Genomic DNA, 27,066 nt, shown 5'->3' with positions numbered 1-27,066 from the left:
TTTTATTTAGCGTTGCGATATTTTCAATGCCCAAATTCTACCCGAATTGTAGTACTAGTAGTAGTTAGTTTATTTTGTGACCAGTACATGTCTATGTACATGTACCAATAGCCCCTGATTAAAGTTAGAGTTGCGAATAATATACAATGTTCGCGTTTGCTCGTAGAGTTGCGAACAAATATTTATCGCGTTGATATATCAGTGCTGCGAATAAATACGATTCGTGATTGCCTTTATGCAAACCTAGGATCCGGGCGTTTGCTTTCAAAATAGCGTTGCGAATTTTTAGTAAACGCGATTGCGAATTAGAGTTGCGAATTACTATTTTTCGCGTTTGCTTTTCAGGGTAGCGTTGCGAATAATTACCATTCGCGGGTTGCTTTTATTCTTACAAGTCGCGTTTGGAATTTTTTCTATTATAAATTAGCGTTGCGATTGTTGATTTATCGCGTTGTTGCCCCGTAGTGTTGCGATATTTAAAACGTCTAACTTCATCCCCATATGTGCCACTCTATTGTAGTTTGAAGTAGCTTGATGTAGTTAGTTTTTTTGTACAATTTTATTTATTGTCTGATTTATGTTTCAGGGAAACATCGTGGGATTAATCAAGACACCAAGAAGAAATATTTTTTCATATTTATTTGTTTTATATGAGTTATATATTTTATTGGATATGAGTTTTTGTTTTAGGAAAACATCGTGGGAGTGACGAAGACACCAAGAAGAAAATATCTTGTCGTATTTCTTTGTTTCATGTCGGTTATAATTTATTGTATATTAGTGTATGTTTTAGAAAAACATCGTGGGATTGATGAAGACACCAAGAAGAAAATATTTCTTCATATTTCTTCATGTTTCTACAGATTGCGTTAGAATATAAGTACAAATGTATATAGATTATAAGAAAAAAATTCCTAAAGGTATTGAAATTTTTGATGAAATTAAATGTTATTTTATTATAATTATTTTTTTAATCGGAGCTTGAAATACATCCCATGGGTACCTATAGTGACGTACTAGACTATTTATGTGTAAATCGTCCAAAAAATTTGTCAAAAATGAAAATACAAATTTTCCGCCTCTCTTATTTTATTGATGCTAAATTTACTTGTATGTCTCTGAGTACCGGTTGATGGAAATATTGATTTTGTTTGATTTTCGAAGGAACATTGCTTCCTTCTATCTCTCTAGTTTAGTAATCCAGCTAAGCTTAGCTAAAAGGGAGATAGTTGGAACTTTGATTCCATCTATCTCCCTTCGGGTCTCCACTCGCAGCAACCTCCACGTGGTGAGACCTGGGTAATATTATTTAGCGTTTAACTAATAATCGTATCGCTCTTGGCTGGGTAATGCAATTATTAATTGAAAACTAAATAATATTAGTAAATTGGCTGCGATCCGCTTTGCATAGGTCATCATAAATATAGAGCTTCTTAGCTAAGTTAGTTTTGATTCTCATCGATTCATCAAAGATTCTAGAGTGTTGTCAGAGACGAGGTATAATGTATTTTTTCGGCCCATTTTTACCATTTTCGTGTCATTCGCAACATTACACACAGATTCAAAAATTAATTCTAATCTTTTCCATAGTCAACTCACATGTATTTACGCACACACTACTGCTGTCTGCCTATCAATTCTAATTCAATACACTGATCGCTATCTATGAGATGAGGCCGCTAAAATCACCTCCGAATTTTCAGGTCGGTATGGCAGTCAGATTGGGTCGCGAAAGTCTACAAGGTATACGAGTAGACCTTCACCCACAGACGATACCTCGTCTGTATTCAATCCCTATCCAAAATACACTGCTCGATTATCGAGGAATGGTACTCGAACAACGCCATCTCGGTAGGACGTTTCCTCCTAGGTCAGTCATTTTGAATCACGTCGATTTTTTATTAATCAGCTCACCGAGGAACTTCGATACTGATTGAGAATGAAATGTTACTAATTTCTATTTTCCTCGATGGTATAAAACAGTTAAAAGACTGGTTTATCGATCGTTGCTACAACTCAAAACTCTCTGCCCACCATATTGCGGTGAAAATGGAAATTATTTCATTGTAACCTTGGTCGTCTCGCCGTTAGGTGGTTGTTTTCGTTTCACGTGTCCTTAATAAAAATAAATAAATTAAGCCGGAGTCTGATAATGGACTCGTCAGTAGGGCAATCGACATTCGATAGTCGTTCGAAAACTGTCGTTACTGCAAGTCGTGAGACACTAAATGTAGGAATCTCGAGCTTTTTTTCTATTTAGGGCACCCTTTTAAAAACCTCTCAGACGATCCACGTTAATTTCAATCTATATATTATTTGAAATAATATTTAGTTATGATATTTGTATAGAATTACAAAGCTCGATAATCGAACAGTGTTTCTAATAATTCGTTGTGGGAGTCTAGGGTATTTTGTGCCCATTTGAGCTTTGCAGACATGACCCCCATGGGCACAGGATCGGAATACGCTTAATTGGCGCGTTCACACAGAACACGAATTACTAGTACGCTTTCGGGTTGCAAATTCCATGCATCCACACTGTTACATAGGCCAATGTCTATGTAAGACAGTTGCTTCAAAGTAAAGTTAGATCAAACCAGATTGATCGATCAAATTCTTTTCAACCGCCATATTCATGTAACCTCTCAATGACTAACGATTGTGATGATTACCGCGCAATCAAATCACTGATTAATGATAATAATTACCATACAATCAAGTCATTGATTATTGAATATGATTGGTGTGTAATCAATGATTATAGTTAACGAGTAATAATCAAAGCAACTGTGATTATCGCACATGATCAGCTCGTTAATTATTGATTATGAAATTAATTAATTTTGCGTAACGTTTGAGTCGATAGAAGTTAAAATGTTTATAAAATGATCTCTTACTTACAATCGTAAGGAATATTTTCGTAATTAAAATTATTCAGAGATTTCTAGGATAGTTTGTAGGAAAGGGACATTTTGTGGAACATAGAATACTGACACATCGTTTAGAGATTTCTTTGGTACAGAATGTATTTAGTTTTACAAACACGAAAACCTTTTTACAAGCGTCGGTATACATAATCGGAATTCTCGGATGCCGAACACGAAATTAAATTACAGACATCGCTCCATTTTTCGTTTCTCTTCGATCTGATAGGCATTTGTTCGAACGACTAGAAGTGCTACCAGAGGACAATTTATTTACAGCTATAACGTCTACTATAATTTCTTTCTCGTTTCGATTTACCGGTTACGGAAGTGATTTCAAATTTCCCGCGCTCGCGTAACGGTGATTATCGATAATGCCAGGTGGTCGATTAACATTCGCGCGATAACGTACAACATTTTGATAGGTTATGTTCCGCCGGATTCGTTCGATGTACAAAAACAAAATTTCTCCCATTCGGGAAACAAACGTCGCTTTCCTTGTAGACTAGCGCCTTTCGTAAACGTCGATTAGTCGAGTAGCGTGCGAGTAGCGAAAAATAACATGTATATTAGGCCTAAGTCGATTAAACTTTGGTGCGCACTGGTTCAACTTCCGGTTGCTCAGGCACTTCTTAGATTATCTTTGGTATTATAATTCACAGAACAGCCACAGGGGAACTAATACGAGTATTAGTCTAAATCCTTGGTCATTTTATCGTATTAATTAAAATATATTAAAACGAGAATGCCTGAGCAACTTGGTGGTTCCATTAAATTAATTAATAAATTAAATTCGTAGACCTCGCCAACGTGACGTTCCAAACGTACCGAAATCGTCTTCGATTTCGCGTTACGTTCTCCGTTCGGATGTTTTCGTATCTCGCGGAAATATTCTCTCCGCGATACAAAAAAAAAAAAAACGCAATAGTTGGTCGTCTTGTCGCAGAATACGTTCGATTTCCCAATTTCTCATTTTCCTGATCAAGGATGTTATCACTATCTTCTTTTTCTAAATACTCCGTCATAGACATTTGCACTTCGATACAGCATATTGTCGCAGCTATTTACACATATTAAAATAATTACACATTCAAGTTACGTATAGTCAATATATATATATCCGTTCGGCCTTCACTTTTTTTTCCCCCTCATATATTTATATAATATATCATATCTGTTGTGTGTATCGTGTATGTAAAGTTCCATACATCTTATACGTTTAAACAATATATTATGAATCTGACGTAACACGAAGAGTATAACAAACACAGTCTACAATTATGACTCGAACTGTAATATACATATGTATGATCAAATCTTGAACATTATTTACACGCCACTCCCCTGACGATTTATTTTAAAAACAGCCGACCCCGTACAACAGTTTGCCTAAAAACCCCTGTCTGGGTTTGAGTCGCGTCGACCTCGGCCGCGATAATCTAAAAATTTTTCTTCGTTATGAGTACAAATAACACTCTAAACAGCGCGTACGATGTAGGCAGAGTTATAAACAGGATTCCCCCCCCCCCTCGTGCTGAACGATGAACACGAACGTTGACCGAACTTCGATGCATGTGTGTCTGGGCGCTTGTGAAACAACATTTAAACGCGGGGACACGGTGTTTTGACGATAAGTATCTTAGGCGTAGTAAGACGAAACGTCGAAACGGGCTGACTTTTTAACACACGTTCACCACTCGTTTCGGACTCCGTTCGGAGCGGCGACCTGAAAACAAACATTTTGCCATCAGAATCGTACGAAACGTTCATGCAACGTGCGGCCAGATACGATCTTTCCGCTACATTATCTCGGAAATTACCGCCGGCGCGAACGTGTGGAGGGACTATGCACCGAGCGTGTTGATAGCTCGAGTTTTCTGGACGAATTATGCGTCTTGGAAGAAGTTTGCGCTATGCACTCCGAAGAAATTATTGGACGGTGTACGTGAAATACGGTGGAACCGATAACGCGAACGTTATTATCAACTCGTCGATAAAACGAGTCGTTCTTCGCTATTTCAATATTACGATTGAATTTCAGAGTCGCGGAAAATTTAATTCGAGTAACGGGTAACAAGTATTCTACATTACCGAGCGAGTGCTCTATATTACCAGCAGAGTATTCTACGTTACCGATCTCCATTCCTCGTTAGATCGGGTTAGGTTAGATCAGAGTGTGCTTCTATTACCGATAACCCATAAAATCGGCGTAAAACAATTTAGTACCGTGTTCGAGTAGCGGAACAAATCGATAAATTGAATGGTTAATATCTTACCTAGTAATTAAGCGGTTAATTGAATATGTTGACAAGTGCCAGATGCATCATCATGACTAAGAGGACATTAATTGACATTCGACCAGCGTAATTTCCTGCAATCATATCAAAAGCTGCTTTAAAAGACAACAAAAACTTGATAATCGTTAGAATTAGCTTTGGGCATAATTTCGAAGATCTCGAGTGTTGGATTCGTACATATACAATCTTTATTTTATGTAATGCTTGCATTCGACCGATAATATTGTTAAATTTACATATTTCCGTCGAATTATCAGGTTTTTATATTTTAGAACATTCGTAATTATTTAAAGAAAACTAATTACACATTTCCATACCGCGATTATCTTAACCTTAAAAAAAAGTTTATTTTGGCATAATCAAATACTACAGACTTTCGTCTATAAATCTGACTTCCCCTATCGTTAAAAAGTTTCCGAGCCCCCTATCTTGACGGCGCTCGAACCACCCCTCGTTGTATCATTAGCGTTGCTCTGAATTCTTTCGAGAAAACCAATTTTTATTTATTATCGTAAAAAAGAGTGCACCTTTTCTTATCGTTAGTATCGCGATCAATATTAGCATGCCTTTTACGTACGCTATTATTTTAGCGTAATGCTAGGTAACTGTTAATCGATGCGTTAGAGCTCAATAAACATGTCCCGGTAAGTTTCCCTCCAAGAAAGTATCCCCGGCGTTGGAAATGATAGCTGCGGATACCATTTTCCTTTATGGGTCGCCGTTAAGCTTTGATTATGATCCCGCCAAAAAGTTTATGCGACACGGCCGCGTAACGTTATGATACTTTGCTGGTGACACTTCCGTTACGCGGGAAAGCCACGGGTCCGCTAATGTAAACTGCATGTCCTTAAATTAGGGGAGTGTGTCCCGCAAAACCAGGGCGTTTCAATTTATCTCTTCTTCTCTCACCCCTGTCAGCAGAAGGAGCTTCCATTAGCAATAAGAATTAACCCCCGTACCGCGGGCGCCTTCTACGGCTAATTACTTTCTTATTTGCGAGCTTCCTTGTTTTACCTATCGCTTCCCCCATTACCCTGGAAAACGTTTCCATTGCGAAACTTTTTTCCGGAGACGGCCGATTTAATCGCCCACCGAGTCCGCAGCCCTACAGGACGGCTCAAAAACTAAAGCAGGCAATTTCGAACAAGTTTCAGAATCTCTCGGAAAGTTCGGTTCAAACGACGGGAGAAAATTGTCCGAAGTCAAAAACCTCAAATTCAGAAAAATCTCCAAATAAACGATTCGAGAAATTAATCTTACCAATTTCTTTTTAAATACCAAACCTCTTAAATTGTCCACGAAAACAAAACGTTGCTTTCAGAATTTATTTCCACACTTAAAATTCAAAATTCAGATTTATTTTTTTTAACATTCGATCTCGAAAATTAATTTTTTTAGTAAACAGTCACGTGATCCATATATGGTACCAGTTGGAGCATTTAACACTAGATTTACGGGCATTGATCGCACGTATTTTTATTGATATGATTTTTCTTTTAATTAGAATATGTATTCATGCCATTGCATCGATCAAATTCAACATAAGTTGTTAAAAAATAATATTAATATCAAATTGTTAATATCGTTCCGATGCTTTCGTGAAATTGTGTGATCCTTCTTTCCAGGAGAATAGAAATTTATTTATTCATTAATTAGCCACGAATATTTGAATTGCACATTTTGAAGCCAATACATACGTCGTAAGCGTCGAGTAACGTATGTAAGTCGTGGCTGAGCAAAAAAGCGTATAATTATGCGAATATAAAGTGTAATATTTTCTTTCCCGGATAAAATATAGAAGTGTGGACCGTACGAAACGCGTTGCATAAGAGCCACTGAATTTTCATGAGTTTTCGCCGCCGCGAAGAAACGGTTTCGCAGGAACCGTATGTGCCCCGAACGTGTACATTTTTACGACACCGCGAGCGCGTCACGCGTGTAAACGCGACGAAATTATTGCGGAATTCCTTCCAGCGCAGAAATACTTGGCAATTCGAATTTGCATCGTCCATAATTACGGAGACAGCTGGCCGTTCAAATTGAATGGCATGTGATTCTGTGCAGTTAGTGGATATATCCATATGATAATGATCCACCGACGTTGCTATCTGATGCAAACGAGGTCTAACTTCCATGGCTAATTAGTGTACATTGTTAGAACCATCGTCCGGCTGTGCTAACTTAATAACGAGCACAAATTAACTTTCGAACTTCTTTGTCTGGCGTGCATTTCATTCGCGAATTCGTCGTGTCGTGGAAAATGGCGAAGTATAAGGAAACTGAAATGTACTTTGGACGAAATTAACGGTAATCAGAAACGAACCACAAAATGTTCAGCGTTTCTCGACGATTCTCGTTGAAAAGCAAAAGGCTCGTTTGTAGAATATTTTCTATATTTCATTTTCAATTGCAAATTTTGCTGATCATTTTGTTCAGGATTTCGTACGAACACGAATTTTAAATCGATAGGTCCAGTGTTCCAAGAGAAAAGTTTGGTTCTGTCGAGGAAGCAGACGGGGCAATTAATGTTTCTCCGGGAGTCAAAGGCGCGCAGAAAATTATTTAACAGGTTCTTTGTCGGCCGCGCGAAAAGGTTAAAACGATTTCCCGGATTCTTCAATCCAACGGCGTTCGAATTCCGTAATCCCCCGATAATAAAAGTTCCCTAAGAATTCTCGTTCCTGCTTTGGAGCCGGGGAGCTTACAAATTTCGCAGAAAGAAAGTTGCAAGACCGTTTCCCTTTGACGCGCGGTTGAGAAACTTTAACGCATTCCAGACGATATGCATCGGCAAAGTGCTTGATAGCATATCACCGGAAGGAAATTCGAGCAAGAGTGTTGTAAGAGGGGTAGGTATTAACGCAACCTCAACTTCAGCTATTTATTAGCGCAACCTAGTAATGCCAGCTGATGAGCTTCAAGAGAAACTACCGCTTCCCCTTGAAATAGAACTTACGCTACCAGTTTATTAACCTTCAGCTCGATTATTAAATCGGGGCTTGAGAATTCGTCGAATCGTGTGTTAATAAATTTCCTTGCTTCGTCGCGTATTAATTTAAAATACCCATTTTGCCCCTTCGATGAAACTAACAATCTTACTTGAATTTTAAAATTGAGAAGAGCTCGAAAATAAATTATTTCTTCTTAGTGAAACGAAACTTTTGGATAGCATTTGGTAACGTATCTCGTACAAAAGGATTGCAACTTTACGAATTAAATAATTAAATTTTGCTCCTTCGATGAAACTAACAATCTTTCTTGAATTTTAAAATTGAGAATAGCTCGAAAATAAATTATTTCTTCTTAGTGAAACGAAACTTTTGGATAGCATTTGGTAACGTATCTCGTACAAAAGGCTTGCAACTTTACGAATTAAATAAAAATTGGTCTTTACGAAAGCTCTTTAGAATATTTCTGTTCGATGAACATTCAAACTCGATTTTCAGATTTAAAAGCGTCGGATTGATTCGAGTTTGAAATTCAGGTATCAAATGGAACCTGCATTTATCGTGTGTTTTGATTGCTATCTTGTCTTTCTTCTCTACAGAAATACGTGATCTTTGATAGCGCGAAAGAAATCGGTGATTACACAAAAATTCGCTGACTCCTCCTTTCTGTCCCGGAAGCCTAAAAGGAAATAAGACTTCTGTCCAGGAAGTGAGGAATGCAACATTGGCAATATTGCATCATGAAAAATTGATTGGAGAACTGGATTTCAGATGATTCGTTTATGATAATATCGATCGTGGGACTCGAATATTCGCGTTTAAAGCGGTTCGTTAGGGAGAACTTGTTTCATAGCATCGAACGAAATGAAGTTCGCAGGGGAAAAATAAGAGACTCGAGGATCGATGATTAAAATGATAACTCGCGTTTACTAATCTCATAACATCTATCTCAGAAAAATTTTTTATTTTTCCATTAATATTTATATAATGTTAGTTGTCCAGTAAAAAAAAAGAATTTTAGTTAAGAATTATTTACTAACGATGTTAAATATTATTTTCACTTTTCGTTTCATTTAATTTCGAGGGCAATTTGCGATAGATTCGTTTAATGATTATTCCTATTCCTATTCCGTTTCTGCGAGGAACGTAGTAGTTTCTACAAACCTCGTTTACTACGCGTAGATTTACACAAACATTGCTCCTGATAGAATATTTATGAAGAAACGTAGTTTCATTATAGGGTTTGTTGAGGGAACGCGGCAGTGTTTATTTATTTACCACGTCTAGGAATTGCGTTGCATTGTCTGTGCACACGTTGCACAAATGCAGGTTTATTTTGCCGGCGGAATTTGCCTGCCATAATTAACGTATAAATATTTTAGTTGTCAATGCAGAACGAGGGTGTTAATTTAAGGACGCGTCGCGTGGTCGTTGTCAGTACCCAGAAAGCGTCGGATCCGAATATATCGAAAACTTTAAGAACGACGAATCCAGACGCCGATAAAGACGAAACTCGTTCTCGCTGAGTATCGATTTTGTAATTAAAAAATTACGTATCACCTGAAAAAATAATAAAATAAAGATACTGTTACTTGATATTAACGATGTCAATATTTGCCTTATTTCGTTGAATGTTAATGCTTGTGTTTACAGTAAAATTGACGTAGAATATTGATTATTATATTCACGATGCACTTGTAAAGTATTGAAAGTAGAGAGTAGCAGCAATCGGAGATGAGATGCAAGCAATGAAACTTAACAGAGTATCTATGATTGTACCTATAACTAACAATTCTAACATTATCAGAACATCGAACAGCGACGGTGCCTCAGAACAGGTGTTAATGTGCGATAAAGTGCAGAAAACACGATGCCAAAATGAAGCCGTTCAAAACGTGGTTAAAAGCGAACGCTCTTTCTGAAACGAAACTCACGCGTATGATTCTCCGTATACTAATTTTTTTAAATTAGTGTAGCGTAAAATTCGTCTGTAGTTACATCTATTGTTTTCACTATACATTCCAAAACAAATACATCGTTCGAGATCGAACGAACTTAAATTATCATTCTCAAACAAATATTTTAAACTCAGCTTTTCCGAACGGATCAACGATTTACCTTATTTTTGTCTTCGTACGGTACTGTTACGAAATAATCACTCTACGCAAGGCGAGGCGCCTCGTTAGTCTCGAACAGAGTATAAACTGGTACTATGAAAAATTATTGTGTTCTTTGCACGGTTCGAAAGATGAAATTGCACGACGTATATATTTTTACCATACGTATCAATTAAATATGTATTAGCCTCATGACTCACTGTGACTCTCAAACCACGTAATTTTTATACACAACAATTCTTCACGTATAATTTACTCGAGATAACAGCGTCAGATACCTCGCCTCGCAATAGAATTTCATCAAAATTCGCTGATTCTTCTTTCCCCATAAATAATCACTCGAATTACGTTACACTCGTGATAAAAATTGAAGTATACTGTAATTTTCTCCAAGAATGTTCTCTGGTTCGTTAAAAGAATTGACACTGTTATCGAAGCCCATCGATAATTGTTATTTCCGCGTAGCCTTAAAAATCGTTTTTCCTCGAAAAGGGTGTAATCGTTTTACGGTACGCGTGAATTTCTCTCAGACGCGAGTCGTTGCACCGGAAACGATCAAGACAGACGAAACGTATCGTTCGCGGTGCGCTCTTTGTCAGCGAATCCTTCGGATTCTTCGCTAAGAAACGATGGCCCCAGGGTACTAAAGCGATTTTCAGGCGTTACGAGCAAATTCGAGCGTCGGAGTGCTTGGGAATTGGAATCCTGCACGCAAGAAAGACAACACTATCGATCTTGTCAAAGTTTCCAAATCTCATGAACGATGGTGGCTTATGGTGGTGATGCTGTGAATAGACGAGGAGAAATTTACAAGCCTTACCACCACCATTGCCAGCCTCTGAGTTGTCTAGCGCTTGGTTCTCCATTTTCTGCAGCAGCTTCGTTGTAGCAGTTGAAGTAGTAGTAGGCGTTCCTGCACAACAAACACCACATATCGCGTCCATCAAGTAGTAAGCATAGATATTTCTACGAACTGGGTAACAATGTTAGAAATTCAGGCGGCCAATCAACGTGTTAGCTATAAAACCATCCCTTGGTCACAGTCACAACAATGGTGAACATGTTTATTTCTTAATCTATTTTGCGTTAAAAATTTAACCGTTCGTACCCTCGATTCTAGTTCCTCGTCCGACGGCGAATTTACAGCGCGAAAAATCGAAACGACGTAAAAGAAACGTGACGTGAACTGAAAATGAGAAAAAGAAGAAACGTGAAAAGCAGAGAGAGAAATAAAATAATAGATTCTGTTCGGTAATAAGTTCGTACCGATTTTGTTTGGATCAATCGTCGTCCAGATTTTATTTCGTGTTTACGTGTATGTCCATACAGCCAGTATTAATTTCTAAACCGTTCTGAATCAGTGCACTCGCTGACTTCTCTTTTTCAAGTATAAAGTAAGGTTTATGTATATTTTTTTTTATTAAATCAAAGCTGATTGAAAACGTTTGAAGGAAAAATAAATTAATTATAATTTATTAAGAATCCGAACGAACTTATTACTTTTTTATTACGCTTTTCTGAACGTTTAACAGTCTGTACAAATCACTTGTCATTCTAGAATGTTGAGTGACTTTATGTATGAATGAGAACTGTTTATTCCAATGTGTACATGTTACTCTACAGACACAACGTTTACTTGGGCATAAAAATCTATACTCAGGAACTATGATTATAAATCAAAATAAATTGTAATTAATCGATTTATTTGTCAGGGATAATGACGTGACACACGTTCAAAGTTACAAACAAACGAAACAGAAAAAATCGTTAAAATATACCAAACAAAATAATAAACACATTTACCATACATCATGCATTGGAAATTATAAATATTCATAACATTGCGAACGAAATTATTAAACGGGAACACAACAGCGAAACGAACGAATAAAATATAAGGCAAAACGATTCGACGGATTAATCGTAATCGTAAAAGCTTGGGGTGGGTTTTTAACATCATCACGGATTTCATTAAATAATTATGTTCGTCGCAAACGCAAGGTAAATATTTTTTTTGCTAAAGTTTCTTCGCCTTTAATTAATTTCCCGCGGTTTGTCGCGGCAGCGAATGCGCGCTATATTATGCTACATAATGCCCCGAGAACTTTGGAGCCCTTTAATTTTATTATACTTGTTCCGTGACAACCGAGAGAGATAATCGCGTAACGGAACGATGTCTTGAGTTATTTCATGAGAAATGAGAAAAGTTCGATCAACTGTTTCGAAAAATTAGTTGAAATGATTAATGGTACGAGATGTACACTTTTCATGTTTTTCCAACGTAGAATCCGTAAAAAACTACTTCAAATACATTCAATGAAAATGTCACCCCGGTTCGTTGGTTAATTTTCATTATAAACTACGTTTGTTTAATACCTCGGCAGAAAGACGTGCTAAATTGTAAAACAGAAAATGAATACGAATTTTTTGTTTTCAAATGTTTGATGTTCGTTATAAATTTTAAAAACATTGAAAACTCTCCCATTATGGTCGGTGAACGGCGCAAACTGGGTTCACCCCAATTATTTTCTCAGTTAGCGTACCGACGCAAAGAATAGGGAAAAAATATTAAAAATTGACACTTTGTTGATATATATACAGGACGTTCAGCCGCATCGAGGGAAAATTTTAATGGGTGCCCCTAGGGGTCAAAATGAGACGAAAATCAGGAATACCAATTTGTTGATGGAGGCTTCGTTACAAAGTTATTAACGTTTAAAGTTCCGCCTGTAAGACAGCAATCTGAGCAATCAAACAGCTGCGTTATTTTGGCTTCTAAAATCTCCCATTAAAATTGTTCCCAGGGTAGGTCGAACACCCTGTATATAAGTACATCGATTACTCGAGCTCTCCTATTTTAGAGTGGAATAAAATTTTCTAAAAAATTCCGAGAGGGGCAGATTTATCGATAAATGTTGCGTCAGATGTATGACGCGTGCGTGGAATGAGATCGCCGTTGTTGGCGTGCATCTGTTTGGCTCGATCTTTCCCCTTCAGTGGAACGAATCAATAATAATCCGGCCCCGTGAAAGTCAGTGAAACGGATCAGGGATGCTCGTCACGCGCTTGAGTGTCGAACAGACGGGTGCAAATTGGGAAACACGTGGAACGGAGAGCTAACGAAGAGTCCCCTGTTAAACCGTCACACCCTCTGCGACGACGACGGCGACGACGACGACGACGACGGTGTGCCCGCCAGTTTTTCAGATCTTACGAACTCGGAAGATTTAGTTCGCGGAAGAGAAAATTGGATGATAATAGGTGGGGCGTGCTGGCCGTGGAAGTACAAGCAATTTAACCTGTGTAATTTAGTCCTTTCCTTCATCTCACCGCAGGCTACCTGCAACCGGATAAGCCGAAAACCCTTCTTTGGCCGTGATGATAACGAGGCGAGAGGAAGGACGTGGCTACAAGTTTCCCCGCAAAATACCCGGCCGTCTGTGAGTAAACGCGATACACACGTTCTAAGACTCGTCGACGCCCACTACTTGACCCCTTCGGCGCGGTCCTGGGCCTTTGAACCCTACTCGCTCCTGCTGGAACGTCATCTTGGGAGATGCAACGCTACTGGGATAACGAGACGCGTGTAATACACTGAAACTCTGCACCCTCGTTGAGACCACGTCAGATATCACACCGTTCGCGTGTCGAGAATCGCGAGAGGAAAAAGATTTCCCCTCTTTCTATAATTTTTGGTCATTTAGTAGAAACGTGGACCATTTAAGTTTATTAATTTGTAATTCGAGAGTCTGGAGAGACTGGTGTCGAAGGGATGGAATTTTAATGAACTTTTTCTCTCGAACATTGTTCGTTTCTTTTTCAAAATTTGCACGATACTGAATATTTTATTTTATGAGAAGAACATTCCAAAAATGAATTTCTACGTCACTTCACGATTTAAATTGATTTGACAAATTTTTTGGAAGACTAACTGGAGATTGCAAATAACTTATGGGAACAAAATCGAGTAGAAAGAAGCTACTTCGAGTTCTTGAAAGGCTAATATTTTGGATATTATAATTGTTAAATAATTTCATTGTATTCCTATTGATTTCGAACGAATTAGTTTACTGCTACAAAAATTGCAGTTTATTTAAATGACAGCAACTTGGATGAAGAAAAATATGATCTACTTTTGTGGCGGCTGGGGTCGTTTCAAAGGGAAAGGATCAATATTCGCGACACTGTGAGCCGAAAATTGTGCTCGTACGCCACTCGTCGAACATCAAAGAGTTACAACTTGCCAAACCCCTCATTAAAGGGGGATTTTATTTTTCGAGCACCAACTTGAATGATATCGACCGAAGGAATCAACAAGTAGAAGGTTCAAGCATTAATTTAATTTTCGAGGCAACAGTTTCGGACGAATTCTGACAAAATTATGCAATTTTGCAATATTTACTTAGCATTTCGCAAATTAATTGAGAAAAATAGAATTTGTGGTGGGGAAATTAATTCCGTGGATGTTGTTGGTTAATTAAAAATTTAAACTGCTGTTTTTGTTGTAATGACAATGCGTCTACGGTCTGTGAACATTTTGACTGAGTATAATCGAGCTTGTTGTAAAACATAATTACTCTTCAGAGTACATGTGCTTTTGAATTTACACAATGGGACTCGGAATATGGCATTGAAAAACCTTCGTCGAAGGTATTCAAATTTCAGGAAAATCATCGCGTTACCTAGGTTGGAAAAGGACGACAAGTGAAACGTTTTGAGCAAGCAAATTATTTTATTTCTCGATTAACTTTCGAATACGAATGAAATTACTACTCACAATCGATCAGGAATTGTTATTTTTTTACCATTCTTTGTTTCGATCATGTTAAGTTTTGCAAAACAATTTTTTACACGCAAAAAATTATACGCCGATTTTCCTGAAATTCTGCTCAGTGATGTACAGCCGAAAAATATATAAAAATCGGTGTTCGAAATAGGAAAAATGTGTTCCAGTAGTCACAACTGGGAAAAAGAGTAATTTCACGTAAAAAAATAAATCGAAAATGTAAAATAAAATTTCTTCACACCGGGGATTCGTTTTAGAGAAAATCGATTTTGAATATTCATAGGTGACGCGTGCAATATAGTACACCTTGGACATCGGAGCAAGTAGAAATAGCGAGTAGTGGTCAGACGCGTTGGACAAATCGTATTCAGTTGCACGCGTGCTCGACAAATTTTCTCATTCGATTATCTCGAAAACGAAGCCATTATGACAATAAATTTTACTTTTTACGTAGAATATCACCATTCCCGTTTGTTTCGTGCTTACTGGAATACCTTCTATACAAACTATGGATTTATTAGAGAATCTTTGAATTGTTGGGCTTAGTATTTAATTGAAATAAAAACGATAATTTTCAGATCCACGGTTTCTTTAAATTTTCAGACTATACTTCAGCGTGACTGCATAAATCTTTTAATTAATTCATTTTACCCTGGCGCCAGAAAGGTTTCGCCATTGTGTAATATTGCTTTTCGCCACGTAAATGTAAAAATAATATTAACGTGAAAAAAAGTGATTGAACACGATCCAATAATTGGACGTCGACGCAAAGTTTCATTAATATTTGTGATGTTTAAAAAGTGAATAATAATTCTTCAACGTTTCTTTTCCAAAAAGAAACATGATTATAAAAACGTAACGTAATATCGAGGGGAAAAATGTAACGATAGCGGAGTCCTAAAATTCTTAATGATTCTGCTGATTAACAAAAACCACGCGCTTTTCGAGCAAGCAATTAATTTACATTTTCTATCTTGTCAGAAAATAAAGATTTTTTTTAAATTCAAAAAATACAGAATCGAGGCAGGTTTCATTTTTTTAATGATAGCGGTTGTTTTAATATCCAAATTATTACGTTTACTGGCTGACACAGTAATTAAATAAAATATCGTAACACGGTAAATATCTTTCGTATTATATATGAAATTACGGATGAACGAACTTACATATTATTAAAATTAATGAGCAATTATCAAACATAATTACTGTCGAAAATGTAATGTTGGAATTGCACGTGCATTTGAATGTGCTTCGTGTTTGTTTCCTTCTTTAATATTTAGATTAATTATATTTGTACACGTTTGCAACTATGAAGGAGAAAACAAAGAATGATGAAAAAAATAATAAAACTAAAAAACGTTGAAGACAAACGAGCAATGCAGTCAGGAAGAAAGTTGCAGCGGAATTTTAAAAATGCACAAAACGTGAAAAAGAACGGAAGAAGAGACAAATTACAACGCAAAAAGAAAGCTGCTTCTTTGTCACAAAATGACTTCATAATTTAATTTGTAGTTTTGTTCAAATCCCATTTTTCTACCTTCGAAGTAACATTTTCAGATAAATATGAACTTTTGTATGATATTTAGAAAATGGATGAAAGTCTTATAATAATGGAGATCATTCCCTTAATCGTCCAACCACCGGGAGATTTAAATTATTCTCATGAATTAACACACGTGGAATGTACTTGAAACGAACTATGAATACAAAGTTACAGGATTCAGTGTAGATTTCGACTTTAGTCCAGGTAATATTAAAAACTACTCTACTCCGCTACGAGTTCCGACAATGTTCTCCCACACAGTGAATTATTAATCCCCCGCTATATACCCCTGCTTTGAAATATACCATACGCACGAAGTTTATAAAAAGGTATGCTCGTCGTACCTAAAATATGCAACAGAGCGTTTTTAAAGCTTTCGCGTTTGCCTCCTATCGGTTCTGGGTGAGCGTCATTAACAATTTCGTATCGTTTAAGTAAGTGAATATATTTCAAAATATATAAAAATACAAGTAAAATCTCTAAGAGTGGCTCAGAATATTAAAAACACCAATAGACCTTCTTCCTTATTTCAATAACAATATTTCTGGCTAACAGTATGAACAGTACGAGCAAGTTTAATTATTAAAAATTATTTCTGCGATTCGAGATCGAGACTCTTCGAGAACAGTCGAATTAAAAGATCAAACAAGAGGAGATAAATGGAGTTTCGGGTTCCGTGTCCCCCACCCTGTATAAACTGCGAAATTTTGCCCGTATTTTGTTATTCCTACTTTCTGTCGATCAACGTTCCACGCGAGAAACTTTCGTCCGGTCGAAAAGCGAATGTCGCCGGACGGGTGTCCGCTTCGTCGCGTCGCAATATTTCCCTCGCGGAACCGGAAACGCGGAAGAGCGCGACGTCCACGTGCCCCGGTATCTCCGCGTTCCCCCGAAAAAACACAGAAACGCGACGAGAAATGAAAAAAATCGAAATAAAAATAAGAATCGTAAATTTGCCGGGGCGGAGGAGGTTGTTTGTTCGACGAGCCAAAGTGAAGGCATCGTTTACAATTCAACGTTGACGTTAACGTTCCGTAAAACGTGTAACGCAACGCCCGGGAAGCGTAAACGCCGAACTCGCCAAACGCTCGACGGGGTTCGATTTATTATTTACGTTTCGTGTTTATACGCACAGGGAACATGTACACACAGGAGACAAAATTACACATGGAACAGCAAGGCAATCACGGTCAACGATAACGGTTTTTCAAACACGCGGGAAGTATTTAAAAATTGCCACACCGGATGTCAGCCGCATCGACGGTTCCCGCCACATTCCTCGACGACAACGAAAAACACCTTTCCACGTTTATCGTATTTTCTACGTTACGTAGAATTAATCGGATACTTACTTTGCAAAGTGTTTTTTGGGGAACGATCGGGGGAGGGTGGGGAATGGGAATATTTGATAATTTGTACACTAGACATATATTTATTGTTTTGAGTATAGAATTGCCGAGACAGACGCTATTAATTATACTGTGAATGCATTTCGTAACCTCAGAACTTCGCGAACTCAAAGTAAATTCGTTAACGGTCTCTCGAGGAAGTATACCGGTCGTAAAAGTGCAAACGTCATCGTGCAAATATTTATCAGAAAAGGCAGGCTCGTCCAGTTGGAGCAGACATGTCAAACACGTTACCAGTTGCATTCGATTTTACGATCCGTTTGATCTTTATAATCGTTCTTATTCCTTAGCTTTATCATGTACATTTATCTTTGATACGTTTCCGCAAATAACTTGTTCCAATGATAAATAACAAGAAGATGATACTGTGTCTACTCGAGAAGTTGGCCAGTGGAACAGCGCTTCGTTTGCTCCGCTCATCCCCACTTTAATTCCGAACTAGAGTGGGGAACCAATCAGACCCGCGTTCCTTTCGTTTTCCAACTTCTCGCGGACCCGTAGTACCTCTTCCAACACCAACGAGTACTTTCAAGCCAAGATAAATATAAACAGAGTTTTACCGGTTAAAGTCACAAGGTATCTCACGATTGTAAATTTGGTAAAATAGCAAAGTGAAAGTTGATCCCCGGATAAAAATGACATGCCTGGACGATCGCCACGAATCGATTTGGAGGCGGGAGCAAGAATGGAACGTAATTAATTGGCGGGCTATATTAACCGTGTAACGAGTGATGCTTTTTCGTCCTGGTCACGATAAAGATCGAACGTGGAATGGTAACGGAAGCCCGTAGAAAGATAGAGGACAGCGAGAGATAGAAACGAAGATAGATAGGTTAGATTAAAATACGTTATACTAACCGGGATAGTAGACGGTTTGGTGGGAAACGTTGTAGTTTGCCTTCGGTATACCGAGCAAGCATTTGACAATCGCCGCTTCCGGTAAATCTTCGTCCAGTAAGGCCGTTCGTGATAAGATATCGTACAGTCCATCGTCACGCAGCGTAACGGTGGGCCTCGCTGTTTGCTTTTCCGGAACACCCCTGCAATGGAAGCGACGTTTGCAAAATTATCACGGCCGCGTTAAAGCCCAAACATCATGCAATACGGGGTGTCCCGGCAGAAACACCAAATTGTTTCCTTCGTTCGCGACGTCGACAATATTTCAGAACTTATTCCGCCTTTGAGAGGCACGCTTGTCGATACGTTGCATAAGAGTTGCATATTTTACGATTTTTCAATATTTTACATTTTGGGTTTTCATTTTTATTCGAAGACTCGAGTTTTATATTGATCGTGGCGTATTTTTAAAAATTTATTCAGACATCATTTGCGATATTGGTTACTGTCGATTAATGTTCACGCGTGTTTCGTAGCATTTGAAGCTCAAGGATGAAAGAAAATTCTGTTTTGAAACGTCCGTTTGTGCCGTCAGAACTGAAGGAAGTAATTGGGTGTTCTGTTTCTGACGGGACACCTTGTATGTTCGTTGAATGTTCCCCGTTAGCTTGATACTGTTATTCTAGAGATTCCCTGGCAGATTAGAGAGTCCTATAAAATTATTCCGTGCTTGTTTGTTTAAAAGGAAATGTCAAGTGCAGCAATCTTTAATACATAAAATTATATAAACTTTCTGCACAACTAATAATTAATTCATCGACGTGATAAAGGCTACGATAGAAAATTGCGAAAGTTCACGAAATCGAGCGCGTTTGTTGCAATTTTTTTTTAAACACCAGTTTTGTACGTCACGTTCTTACACGATGAAAGTCTCAGCGAATATGTAAAATAATAACGATGTTTATTCAGCGCGATATAATCTACGACTTGTCGCTGTTCACGCTTTACACTTTGGGTTTTATTATTACAGATAACAGTGCTGCAAGGCTGTTTCACAGGACTCGTTGTTATCGCTGAGAAGTTTCTCGTGCTAAAATCAGACGACTTAGTTCCCCGTTTTCACCCAAATACATTCAACATTTCTTTTCTCTTCCTATGGAATCGTATATCTGGGGAAAAATGTTTTATCACAATTTCAAAGTAGTTACTTTGCAAACGATTAATACATTCGAAATTTGTTTTGTATATTTTTAATTCCACTGCTTTTTACACGAATTTTCAAGAAATTCACCCACTGATTCTGTGCATCGAGACAAAAATCATTTTATTCGTTAACATACAAGGAAAAATTCTGCCTTTATCAAGATTTGAAAATATCAGAAAATTGGATAGTTTACCCTGGTGCATGCTTGTGGGGGGTTGAAAAGCTTGCGGGAGTACTTACTCGATGGATATATCCAGGGTAGGTTGTGGATATAGTCCTTCTGCCATACACGATATCTCCACTCCATCCTTATCGTCTATTGTTCTCTTTCTATAAACAAGATCGAATTTTTCCTCGGTTGCTGGAACAAACGAGAATATTGTTTCCTTTTGAAAACGAAATATTCGCTCTAAATTGAAAGTTACTGAAAGCAGTGCAATGTTTATTCGAGTAATGGTAAATTCAGTTGCACCGTGATCGTTGTTTTTCGAGACGAAACGTATCCGTCGTAATTAATTCAACATACGTATTCTCTACTTGTAAACAGCCACGCTATTTTTCGCATCCAATCCTTTGGTTTCTATTTCTCCCTTCTACAAGAGGCTTATTGGCATAAGACAAATTGGCGAATAAATTCGAGCGCGCACAGTACGGGCGATAAAGCTTAATGTTCGACAATGATTTCCCGGACTGTTCGATTCGGACGTAGCCGAAAGCCAGGTCGGTATTGTTGTAAAAGCAACTGCGAAATTTTATTCGTCCCACGTACCACGAGTCTATCCTCTGCAGACAATACTCTATTTCATTCCAATCTTTATTTAGATCTCTTCCACGTTCCACCGTGTGTACCTTTATCTGCATCGAATGGCATTTAACACAGAGATTTAGTTCCGATAAATGAACGCAGCTGGGTTATTATTTTCATTAGTTTTGCAAGAATGCGAAGGATTTGGTAATTTTACGGTTCGGCGACTTCTCGAAATTTTTACTATTTTACTTCGCGCTTTATTATCACGCTGGTGAAAGTTTATGAGGTAATACCGATGGGAAATTCGGTGGATGGCGTGCGTCGTCACGGGTGAAGTTTTTTTTTTTTTCATAAAACAAAGAGAAAAGCCTGCAGTGAAATAATGAAAATTGGAAAATGTAGTTAAATTCCAGCATTAATCGGGATTTAAAATAGAAAACCTTATTCGTTGGAATAGTTTTTTGATTTTTATGAAACTTTTATGTTTATCATTTCAAGGAATACTTGTCCTGTCAAATTTGTACGTTCGTCTCTCCTGGAATAATTTCGAGAAAGACTCGAAAGGAGAGGAACTATAGGTGTACACAAATGTAACTGTCAATATTTTTTACATTGGTGCCCTTCGAGGAAACTCTCCTGACACGTACATTCCATTAGCTCTAAATCGAATCCTTCGCGCGCACCTGCTTCGTTTTTTCCACATCTTGCGTTTACGATCAATTCTAATCTAAAACGAACATTGTTTCGTACAACTTCCCACCGCAGCCTGTAATGAAAAAAACACCGTCCTCCGACAGTTTTATGTTAATCATGGCTGAATTGTTTGAGACTTTCTTTTTAATCTTGTTTATTTTACCAGCTTTAACAAGTATCTTTCAATCAAAAAGAAATATTTTCAACGCTTTAAAAATTGCAATATTAACACAAATATCAAGATTCTCGCTGCCAGATGGCTAACAAATTGACTTTCTCGCAAGTGCTCGATCTTTCACTGTCCTGGCGTCTGAGACAGTAAATGCTCCCCTTCCATTTCTCTTGTTACTAAATCGCAGTCTCAAAATAAATCACAAAAATAGTTTCCCAAATTCGATACGAAATCTCGTCTTCAAAAGAAGAAATTGACTGTGCACAAATAAACCACAGAAACTAATTACGCCAAATAGATCTGGAAAAATACGAAGCTTCTGTTCGCCGACAATTTCGTGAAAATTCGCGTTCGTGGGCGAGCTCTGGTCATCGGTGACTGCACTCTCGAAGTCTCCTCGACCATCAGAGTCGAGTTTACAAAGAGTTTAAGTTCCGTATAAGTATGCAGATCGTTTCCTGACCCGCGTAACCCAAAATTGTTATTATTCGACCCTTGAACCGTTGCCCCCATCGACGGGGAGAGCCACTTTGGAGCGTCGTAGCCGAAAAGGTGAAACGAGGGCAACGAAAGTCGACGGGGGGGTTGGGTTCTTTGCGACGTCGTAAGACAACGTTATCGCGCAATGATTCCGAGATCCGGGGTCGTGGAACCCGGGGACATTCAATTTTCCATTAAGCATGGGGAGGGGGGTTGCATGGAAGGCAGAGGAATTTACGAGAGTCCATCGAATCCCGGACACTGCGCGATACAAGGAGCGTAAGTGGATATTTCGCGGCGGCCACACGTACGGCAGTGAAAATAAAAAGCTAATAGTAAAAAGGATACAAACGCGCGTGTGCGCTGGCCGCGGGTATGGAGGAGGACGTTGCATTATCGCGATAATGTTCGGACGTTTCCAGGGCCCCGGGTCTCCCACGTCGTCTCCTCTCGCTCCGTTTCATTGCGCTGGTCGGCAACTTTTATTTTCGCGAACGAGAACCGGCCACTGGCCGCGAGAGGCCACGGTAAATGCGACCGAGAAAATAAATTGCGCACGTGTCACCGGTGACAGAAAAGTTCAAATTATATCGCGTCCCAGCGCGTCCGCCGCGACCACCGTCGCCGGGGAAAGAAAACCAGAAACCCTGCACGCGATACGATCTCAAAAGTGAATTTCAACGCGAGAAACGACGAGTCCACGATTCCTTCCCGGCACGAAAAGAGGCAATACGCGCGAGAAAAGAAAAGAAATATTCTAGAGAAAATATCGTCGTTCGTAAATGTTAGTAAAATAATCAATACGTTCAAATTTACAAGCCACGTTATCATGCATTCGATTCTATATAGTTTTTAGTTTTTGAAATTATTACGCATTTTAATGCAATGGCCAATTTTTATATTAAAATTTTTACCGTCCGCGAACGTGTCAATGTAGAATAATAAACACAGAGGAGACTCGGAAATTATACCGGGTTTCGATGAAATAAAAAATAGGACACGCGTTCGATTGAGAACCACTAACGAGTCTGACCATATCCCGTTATCTCCACTGGCGTTAGCGTTTGTGAACATTGATAATATCTGTTCCAACTACTTAGGACTGTGTACTTAGAGAATGGTAACTTTGAGAAACGGTAAATTCACAAACGCAACAAACTAGCACAAGCAGTACTGTCGAGAAATGGTCGAACGCGTTCGATCGTACGCCAAAAAATTTTATTCCTGTTATTTATTTATTTTTTTGCTCCGTTTCCATTTATTTTTGTGGCAAAAATTATTTAACGAATGGTAATTTTGAGAAACAGTACGTTTACAAACAGAACAGAATAGCGCAAGTAGTAATGACGAATAATGGTCGGACGCGAACAAATTTTATTCCGCTTATTTGGTTTCCTCGCTACGTTTCCATTTATTTTTGTACAAAAAATTGCTTCGCGTTTGGTGCTATCGCTAACCCACCTTTGTTTGTATACATCAATTTCTATAAATGATAATAATCGTGAGTGTTTCTAGCATTTAATCGTTATAATGTCGCTTATTATTTGCTCGCGCTACTGTTGGTGCCATTTAAGAGGATTTATGTTTGATTTCTGCGATTATTGTACATTAAATATGACCACAAACGAATTAATATTAAAATTAAATGAAAATTGTCATTCACGATTATAATAACAGAAATTGATAAAAAAAGAAGATAGTGAAGTGAAAACGGATCGTTTAAATAATCATAAAAAATTTCGTTCATTTCCAGCAACCGTTCCCTCTATTTTCATAATGTTTCCCCGATGCAATTTATTAGGTGGTATTTCAGTTAGTTTAAGCTGCTTCTTTCGCAATAAACGTTAATCTCAATTTACGGATTTAATTCGGATGATCCATTAGCCAGATAATCTAAATTAATTGGATTTCAATTAGGTTTACGGTATTTTCGTTTCGCTACTTGTTCTGTCACGCTGTAAAATTTAATCAATTAGGAATATTTTGTTTCATTTTCCGTCGAATAATCAATTCTAATGAGACCGGTGGTTTCGCCGCTCGTGTTTACACAACAGTTTATCATGTAATATTTGCATACGGAGTAATAAACGTAAGCTCGCAGTAGACGAAGCGTTTATTGAAATTCGATCGACCGATATGTATTTACAGAAATAGAACCGTAAATATGCTGCTTTGATATATTTGTAAACGTAATTCAAACGTTTGCAGATGGAAGGAATTTAATAAAATAAATTTATCCAGAGTCCGCGTTTGCAATCGTAGAAAAGTGTTTCAGGCATAGTTGTTGACGTGAAATTATTTTAAAACGTAGATTTTCCAAGAAAAGTAAAGTCGTGGTAATATTTACAATGGCGGAGGTAGCAGATGGGACTGCAAATTATCCAAAAGTTATTCCCGGAGTAGAAGCCTTTCCGCAAGAAGTTGCGAAATTATGGATGTACTTGCGAATACACCGCTATAGTCGCCATAATTTCGCGCAAATATAGCAAGTACCGCGACACAAACACAGTAATTAGAAGTATCGATTGAAATTAAACGTAAATTACCGTCGCAGGTGCGACGCATTTGTTAACGAAGCAAATTCGATCGAAGTTCGATGATAAGCAATTAGGAAAGAACGTATCTCAGAAATTTTTCGATAGCAACAGAATAGGCCGGAAATAAATTTTGGGAGCATAAACGTGACTTTAAAACTCCGAATCCAGATAAATTCTACGGTTTCGAGAATCGATATCTACCTTTGCGATGGAAAAGTTAATTTTCCGCGAGGATAGAAATTTTCGTCAAATATGGCGGCGTTATTCGGTCGAAAATCGCGCGAAATTAGAATTTAATCAAATTGGACGCGAATTTGTCTTCGGGGAGGTATTATCGGTCGACTGAGAATTGAAAAGAGCGAGGACGACGGAACTGGAAAATGAATGTGGTCGCTTGGGTTTAACGAAATATTTAATTATTGAGGACAACGCTCGACGTTCAACGATCCGCCTGTTTTCCCTCGTAATTGTGTTCTTACAGCGGCACAAAATGGAAAAAAGGGAATTCATTAGCGGCGCAAAGAAATATGAACCGCGAAGATAACAGAATATAAAAATATACAACTTTAATTCAACAATTTTCCAAGGAAATCAAGCACTCGTCCTTTCACGTTCTGCATTATTCTCGGTAGAATTCACCGAATGAAAGACTAACAGAAAAACTGTTACAACATTGATAGAATTAACCCACTGTTGTACACTGTCTGTTAATAATTTTATTGTATGTACTCTTTCGTTTACTCGAATAAAATTGCGAACGTACGAGGTACAGAGTAATAGATACTTTATGTTCGCGACAAAACGTTTGCAAATATTTGAAGCGTATTAAGATTCGTAGATATTGTGAATAATATTATGTTAATACTTTGTTGGTCTTTCGTAGTGCTGCGACAGAGAACATTCTTGGTTTACTTTAGCTCTCCATGCGGTATGAGATGTGGCTGTGTGTGTTTGTGTGTGTGTGTAGACTTCTGTGACCGACTGTAAGCAACTCATGCAGAAGGAATATTGTTTCGGATTCACCGTTCGCTTCGAGAACGTTCACGAACAACACCCTAACTTCGGAGCAACTATCCCTATTCGCTGTCAATTTATAGCAAAAACAGTCGATAAATAGCTATTTATTTTTGGTGAAATCATTGTTGCAATTATCTTTAATTATCTTAAATATATTAATCTCGAAAATAGTAGATAGATAGATCGATTTTATATCACAATACAGTTGAACACTAATAGAATTTAATATAGATTTGTACAAATTTATATAAAAGTTTCTTTCGAACCTGACAACAAATATTCTAAATTTTTCGAACGGGTAAGGTCGAAGTTACAATGTTTAAGAAACGATACGAGAGTCGTTGGAACAACTCCGTGGTCTTGTCGGCGAATTTTGGGGACAGAGAGTCAATAGGTGGTTCGAGCAACGTTTAACCTTTACGAGTTAGAATTTTAAATTACACTCGGCCAACCATGGATGCTTGGAACTTTTTCCCCCACGAGATTTCTGTTTGCCGTCAAAATAATCTGTCTTGACTACACGGTGCTCCAACTTCGTTGGTAAATATTTGAGACTACCCCGGGGAACGATTCGCTTTCTTGCGTGTTGCTCGCGGCGAGCAATAAATTGCTCCTTCGAGCATCGATAATTAGCTTATCCGCTTTGCTGCGTGAAAAGTATTTGTCAAACACACATAAGTCCCCTCCGAAATGCTTGTTTGAAAATAAAACACGCTGTAGACGGTCCGGTGGACGGGGGGGTGTCGACCGATTACACCGTTAAAATGTTCGATGACACTAACGACGATCGTAATCGCAACGAAACCGTTAATTTCAATACGAAAATTGCTCCGTCGCGCTAATTAATTCCGCTAATTTCATTAATTTATAAAATTACCGTCGCACGGCGTTGATTTGCGCGTTTAATTGAAATTTGAACTTAGCTATAATTTCCCGTCGAAATAATTTGCTATCGCGATTACGTGATGATAACGAAAAAGAGGTGGAGTTTTCACATAATTCCAAAGTGTCCTTCTCCTCGACTCGATTATCGAAATACATTACGAGACTGCCAATTTGTAATCGCCACAAAATCGACTCAACATACTCTCGGGATATTTCGATCAAACGTTATTTTAAATCCGTTAAATCGTGTTCGATACCCTCGACGATGTCGTTTATTTATTTTTCTGCCGAAACGTTCGAATCATTGCGCATCGATCGCGCCTGTATGTACTTTATCACCGTGTATTTCCTAATTAGGATAGAAAAGCGTGTTTCGACGTTAATTGCAACGGTTATAAATTATTCAGGATCTAACATGACGAAAATTCGAGCAGAGGTAAATAAACGGCCGGTCGAGATTCGATCAAAA

The 27,066-nt window shown here is 38.1% G+C and overlaps 1 protein-coding gene across 2 annotated transcripts in view; it reads right to left on the bottom strand.

Moving 5' to 3' along the window:
• Nucleotides 1-3,017: 3,017 nt before the first annotated feature.
• Nucleotides 3,018-27,066, bottom strand: part of LOC122404826 — a 377,273-nt gene continuing 353,224 nt past the window's right edge. The window contains exons 3-7 of one of the 2 annotated variants that reach the window (XM_043409082.1): nt 20,306-20,426; nt 18,883-19,064; nt 11,107-11,199; nt 5,201-5,295; nt 3,018-4,650 (exon numbers count right to left, since the gene is read on the bottom strand). In XM_043409082.1, coding sequence (XP_043265017.1) covers nt 5,216-5,295; nt 11,107-11,199; nt 18,883-19,064; nt 20,306-20,426 — 476 coding nt within the window. In that variant the 3' untranslated portion in view covers nt 3,018-4,650; nt 5,201-5,215. The remainder of the gene's footprint in view (nt 4,651-5,200; nt 5,296-11,106; nt 11,200-18,882; nt 19,065-20,305; nt 20,427-27,066) is intronic. The other variant, XM_043409083.1, reaches the window with a different exon arrangement.

Source organism: Colletes gigas, unplaced genomic scaffold (genome assembly GCF_013123115.1).
Source record: "Colletes gigas isolate AHSC1104 unplaced genomic scaffold, ASM1312311v1 Colletes_gigas_Sc00003, whole genome shotgun sequence".
In the NCBI taxonomy this organism is placed as follows: domain Eukaryota; kingdom Metazoa; phylum Arthropoda; class Insecta; order Hymenoptera; family Colletidae; genus Colletes; species Colletes gigas.
The sequence above is the reverse complement of the archived record's forward strand: the minus strand, read 5'-3'. Positions and strand labels throughout refer to the sequence as shown.